The sequence below is a fragment of the Pterocles gutturalis genome, unplaced genomic scaffold (genome assembly GCF_000699245.1).
Source record: "Pterocles gutturalis isolate BGI_N339 unplaced genomic scaffold, ASM69924v1 scaffold345, whole genome shotgun sequence".
Taxonomy (NCBI): Eukaryota; Metazoa; Chordata; class Aves; order Pterocliformes; family Pteroclidae; genus Pterocles; species Pterocles gutturalis.
Window position 1 is genome coordinate 18625 of NW_010137850.1, and position 6321 is coordinate 24945.

General features: G+C 44.8%; 1 protein-coding gene across 1 annotated transcript in view; it reads left to right on the forward strand.

The window, feature by feature from the left end:
• The first annotated feature begins 342 nt into the window (after positions 1-342).
• RNF11 (ring finger protein 11) overlaps positions 343-6321 on the forward strand; it is an 11357-nt gene continuing 5378 nt past the window's right edge. Inside the window, exons 1-2 of the mRNA XM_010082707.1 lie at positions 343-544; positions 680-717. Coding sequence (XP_010081009.1) covers positions 343-544; positions 680-717 — 240 coding nt within the window. The remainder of the gene's footprint in view (positions 545-679; positions 718-6321) is intronic.

Genomic DNA, 6321 nt, shown 5'->3' on the forward strand with positions numbered 1-6321 from the left:
GAAATAAGCCTGCATTTATACTTCAGTCCCCCTGAGATGGATTGCTCTTGTCTTCAGTGTTTGTGCATTTTTGTGTTTACACCATTTTGGCCCTTTGTCCCCAGCCTTTCCTCTTGGCTAATTAGGGCCAATGTCTGTGATTTTGCTACCTTGTTCCTGAAGTACTCAGAAGGGCTGTTCTGTTCTTAGAATTGCCTTCAAGCTGACCTAATTCTTGCCAGAAGATACATTTTAGCGCTCTTGCTATTTTTTAAGTGTTTGGAGTCAAGGTTTCACAATTGGCTGGAGTCCCTGACAGGGGCACTCCTCCGTTTTCTTGGCTGCCGGTGCCCAGCATTTTCCATGGCTACAGTGATCGCGGTCGAGGGTAACGGCTGCTTTGCTTTTCGTGTGGTCAGGAGTCAGTCAGATCAGCGTCCTCGCAGCCAGCGACTAGAGCCAGTGCAAGAGAAGCGGCAGGACCCATGGTGCCGGCAGCACAGTTTTAGATCAGCTGGCGTCAGCTGCACCCTAATCCCCAAATTCTCTGAAAGGGCCCCGGGAGGTAAGCAGGGGCTGCATGTGCTTAGCTCTGCTACGCTGAGGCTGGGGCTCGGGAGCTAGTTCCAAGCATAGTGTGCGTGCTGCGTCAGTGCGTTATGTTGCCCACAAATCACCGATGTGCCTGTCCTCTTTGCAGGGTGCTGCCTGTCCAGTTATCCGTATCGAGCCCTTCACGTAAGGGACTTGCACAAACCTGTCTGAGCGGTGCAGTGCTTGAGGGGCCACAGAGTTGTAGATTTGGGCTAAGCTCATGTCTCGGAAGGCAGGAGCATGTGTGAGCTTAAGCTTTTTTTTGTCTGCTGTACCCTGAGGTGAGTCAAAACCTCTGAGGGAGTGGCGTGGGTGTGGGTGGTTCGGTGTCCGGGACAAGTCACACGTGTCTGAGATCACAGCACAAGCCGGACAGGGTGTGAGAAAGGCTGTTTGCCACACTGGGCGCGGGACCTGGCATAGCGAGAGTCCAGGCTGCCCTCAGACTTGATGTGTTACCCAGGATGATCAATACTAGCATTCTTAGCTGTTGTCCCTTTAATTTATTATGTTAAACAAGCTGCACTGATTGATGTTTACCCTTTCCAGAAAGTAAATACGTGTCTGAAGGAAGTGTCAACCATCCTCCTGTTCCTGTGTGGGCTGTTAGCGTTCTGTTGGCTTTTCCCTTGTAGCTCCAGAGTGCTTCCCCGGTCTCTCGTGCTTGAGTGCAGCCTCCAAAAAAACATGTTATCTGCATTCATGTGTTTGGGGTGTTCATTTCTGTTCTTGCTAGCCAGCAGTTCCACAGCAGTAAGTGAATGGGATGCAGGGTTCACTCTGTGCCTTTCAGCAGTGGAGATAATCTGTGAGATTTATTTGTTTTCAGTTTCTTCTGCTACAGGACCATTTTCTTCTTCCCCAAACTTGAGGTTTTTATTTGTTGTTAAATCTGCTCCTCATCTCTCCAGCAGCTGTCTTCCTTGAACCCTCACTGCTGTGTTTAACATAGCCATAGCGCTGTAATAACCCTCTGCTCTTGCCAGGCATAACAGGGGTTTCTGCAAAGATAACCACTTGGCCCAAGGAGGAGAGAACATGCCCCAATAATGCAGATGTTGAGGTTTGCTGACGGGGTAGGATGATCCACATGAAGTGCTGTTCTTCTACCACCAGCTGCAGAAATGACTGCTGGCACCTTCTGCTAGATTTTCTCCTTACCCAGCTGTTTTGCTCTGTAGTCCTCGGGGTGCGCCAGTCCCAGGAGGCTGCGTTTTGTGCCCAAGTGTCCTTAATTTAATATTCAGGGGCAACTGTTCTGTCCTGACTTTGCTCACTGCAGCAACTTGACAGAAAAGCACAAGCTTTTGTAAATTGTTTATGGATATTTCCCTCCCTGTATTTAAAAACTATGAAAATAAACATGTTAAAGCTGGAAGCTCCAGGAGAACCTGAAGGCACACCAACCCAGCCTGGTGCCTCTTCAGATTCACATGCACTAAATGTGTTAGTCCAGGCCTTAGAGGTTCAGCATCTTCCCAAAAAGCCTGCACGCTCACAAACGATATTCACTGTCAGTTCCACTGAGATGGATAAAGCCTGGCCAGAGAGTGGACCCGGTCACAACGTAACGATATGCCAAGGATACCTCTGGGCAACCTGATCTAGTGGAAGATGTCCCTGCTTGCTTCAGGGGGGTTGGACTGGATGACCTCCATGGTTCCTTCCAGCTCAAACTATTCTGTGATTCTATGACTTTGTTGTCTCTCAGAAGCTGTGGCCTGATGCTGTCAGTGGGGCTGTGTGGAGATGGAGCCAGCTCTCTGGTGAGCGATGTGATGGTCTGGGATGTGTTGATGTATGTGTTACCCACTTTCCTGAAGGAATTCAGACCCTAACATTTGATGGGGTCACTGGAGAAGGGAACAAGAACAGCTGAAACTGACACCAAGCTGGTGAACAAGAATTCGGGTAGTGGAATCGTACCCAAGGATATGGCCCTTGAGTCAGAGAAACCTGCTCTACAGCCTGGCGCTGTAAAAACTGTCTGGTTGTGTGTGTCAGGAGATTGTGCTTCCAGGGATTAATTACTCCTTTTTAATTACTGCTTTTCCCCTACAACTCCTTCTTGCTAATCTTTTGCATTGAGGTTTGCATCGCTGGTTAATCACATTTCAGAGCAGGTGACCCTGCAGAGCAGCCGGTGATTCCCATCTGCTGGGGAAGGCGGGGTGTGCGCTGGCCCAGCTGGAAAGGGCACCGTTGCTGTTTGCCTTGGCAGTAGGTACCTTTGTGTGACAGCACAGGTAAGAAGCTTGAAAACAAAGTCCCTTTCTGTAACAGCCCTTGTGGGACACATCTAGTTCATACCTCATCTCTTTCTGCCCCAGCACTATTTTCGGTAACAAAGCTGAGCTCAGGGGACCGGTGATATTTTAGGAGTTGGCAGCCAGGACTCACTTTTTTTCATGGTTGCTTATCTTTTCCAAGGCTTCAGATACATTTATTTCTCAGTAATTTCAATGGAATAATTGTGAAAAATGCAAAGGACAATTGTACAGTTCCAGTAATAGGTTAAATGTCACCGTGACTGCAGAACCACCAAAAACCTCCCTCTGCAATGATAAATGGCCCAAAGCGGGTGTTGCTGCTTCCTCGCTGTCAGCAGCTGGAGAAGCACCGTTCAGATTCAGCAGGTTCCTCTTCTCTGTTAGACTGTTTTCTTAGTCTGCTGTTGTATTAATTTCTGACCATATCCACAATACCCAATCCCTACAATGCCAGAATTCTTATTAATCTTCCCTGGAGAGTGCCCTGGTGGGAAGTGTGTATGAACCTGAACACATCCCAGGTGGCGGGGGGGGCCTTGCTGGGTTTTGAAGCGTTGTTCTCCTGCTCACTGTGGACCACCAGTAAGATGCTAGTGCACATGTTTATTTAAGTGATAATTGTCATACAGACAAAACTTTAGAGGAAAAACTGAGATGTGACATTTTTAATGTTGTGGGAGGGGGTTTTTTTTGTCCTTTATAACATATTGTTGTTTGTTGGGGGAGAACACCTTGGATCTTCACACTTCTCACATAAACAAAGGGAACTGGTTACAGTTTTGCTTAATATGTGTTATTTAAAGGTGTTAATTTAATATTTAGCCTCTTTTCTGACGATAGGACTATTAAGAGAATGGGGTCTGCTAGACAAAGCTGTGCTTTAGATTCTAGCTGTTGCCAGAACAGCTCCTCTTGTGTGTGTGTGGTTGTCTGTCCCAGGTGTCCCCCCCCAAATGGGAGAGGTGAGAGGAGAGAATTTTTCTTTCAAAATAACTTCTTAGCCTAAATGTTGAGCTGTCACAGTTATTTATACTGCCCGGCTACCTGGAAGCAGGAATATAAAAGATTGGGTAACTATTTCATTACATGATGTTTTATAGCAACTGGTATTCAGCTTTATAAATGAACTGTTCTCTTCTGTATGGCAGAAGAAGGTTTTTACAGTTGGCAGGCTGCTCGTAATGTTCTAAGGATTATTAAAGTAAGCTGTAGTTGTCGTATAATGCACGTTATAATGGCGAGTGGTTTTACATTAATATGTCTTGAGGGAGGATATTGTTTCAGAATGTATATTCACATACGGATGGAGTTTGAGTCTTTTCACCCAGATCAGAATGGCATTCGCAGAGAAGGCCCCTGGACCACCATCCCAGCGAGTTCCTTATGAGTCATAAAACAGCGAGAAGAGAAAATTTAATAAAACTCAGCAGGGTTTTTGCAAAAAAAGCACAGAGCACATTTTTTTTTTCCTCATTCCTGACTTTACATCTATAAACTGAAGCTGTTCTTGTCTAGATTAGTTATTTAGGCTTCCTGCTAAGCATCTCACCTTAGAGCTGAGAAAACTGGGAAGCAGCAAGGTACAGTGACAAAGGCAGGGTAACAGGCAGCGATGCTGGAAGGCTGTTGGAGCTGCAGAAAGGCCAGGCTGCTTTTAGATCAGCATTTGAGGGCTGCTGAGCAGTAAAGCATATGTGGCCCTGGTGCAGCTGTATGTGAACCAGTGCAGCTGCTTTCAGAACAACACGTTTCAAGAAAGTCATTTGCATATAGAAAGGATTTCAAAAAAGAGCTGTGGGAAGGGCTGGGGAAATTCAAATAGAACTGTTATATTTGCATTAATTAGGCAGCAACCGCAAGGAGCGTGAGTGTTATACCTACTGGTATTTAAAAAAATGTAAAAAAGATTTAGGATAGCTAGGAAGACATTTGACTCCTTTATTGCACTGAACTGACAGATATGCTGTGGCTCTGGTGTTAAAATGCAAATAAATATCCCAGGGTGAGACACACGGAGCACATTGGAATAGATGAGGAAGAAAATGCAGAGATGGAAAGTGAGCACAGTGATCAGTAGTGGAAAGCAGGTGGCTGCAGACAGGATTCCAGGGACAGCAGTGAAGCTTTAACCTCTGGAACTATTAGATATTACGAATTATCCATCTTACCTTTGACCTTCCTGAAAGGATAATTTGTGCATGTTGGTGCAATTATCAAAAACAACAACCAAGCAAAAGCCCTGATAACATGCTGCTGATATGTGGTGTAGAGGGATCTTAAAATAATCTTTATCCAGGGATTAAGGGTTTCTGATCTACCATTGACCTGTTTTCAGAGTATTACAAATTCATTGCACTTGCAAAAACAAGATGAAAATACTGTAAAACAAGAGAAAAGCAGATTTACAGCAGCATAAGTACCCAAGGTAAGTTGTGTTGATGGGAAACGTCCTTTTTCTAGGTGAGAACCCGCACTGTGCTTGGGAATCTGTGTGCAGAAACCGTGTCTGCGCCTTTTAAGCCATGTGTGAAAAATGTTTATTTTCTTTAGGAGTGAAAAATGCAGACCTCCAGATGCCCTCTATGATTTTTTTTTCTTTCTCCCCAAAGGAGGAGGAGCCAGGGTGAGATGGCAGCACAAACCCTGCTGCAGTCCTTGAGTCTAAATTAATGCTGTTATTTAAGGGCTGAATAAACATTAGGAACAAATTATTTCTGTGGACAGAGAGCCAGGGAAACTTGTGCTGACACAACTTATGTTCTGAACAAGAAAAAATTTGTGTATCTCCAGGACTGCAGCTATCTGAGATGTTTCATTATTACTGAATTCATATGGGAGAAAAATAATTGATTAAAGTAAATTAAGTGCCAGGAAGTGATTTTTATTTCCTTGCCTGACACTAATATGTGGTTTTGTTTATTTGTTTTGGCCTTTTTTAGTTTTTTTGGATGGAGGAATAGAGTTAACATGAAATTTCATCTTGGTTTGAAATGCGTGACATCTTTATCAAATGATAAATAACATGGGCTTTGGCTAGAAGTTGAGTATTTCGTAATTTTGTCTGCAAAAACATTTTTCCATGGTAGATAAGGGAAATGTGAGACACCAGAGCAATAAATTCATGCTCATCTTTGGAGAAAAATAATAATAACTTGGGTAATACAATCTTTTTTATACACATACATGTCAGGGGGCCTCTAGCTAAAAATGGGAGTTGACTGAAGTCTTGGATCCTTATGCTGTTACCCTTGAATATCCACGCTGGAGTGAGCCAGACCTTGCCTTAATGTGGGTTGATAAAACTCGGAAAGATTTGCAAAATGAGGTGACAAACCCGCACAGGCAGGGCTGCTCTCTGTCCTTACAGGTGGCTTGAAGTTAAGCTCAACTTCAAAAACATTTCAGGGATTCGGTGGCGGAAAAGCCCGAGGATGCGGGTGCCGGCATGGCGATGTGGCTGGTGGCTGTGTGCGGGGCA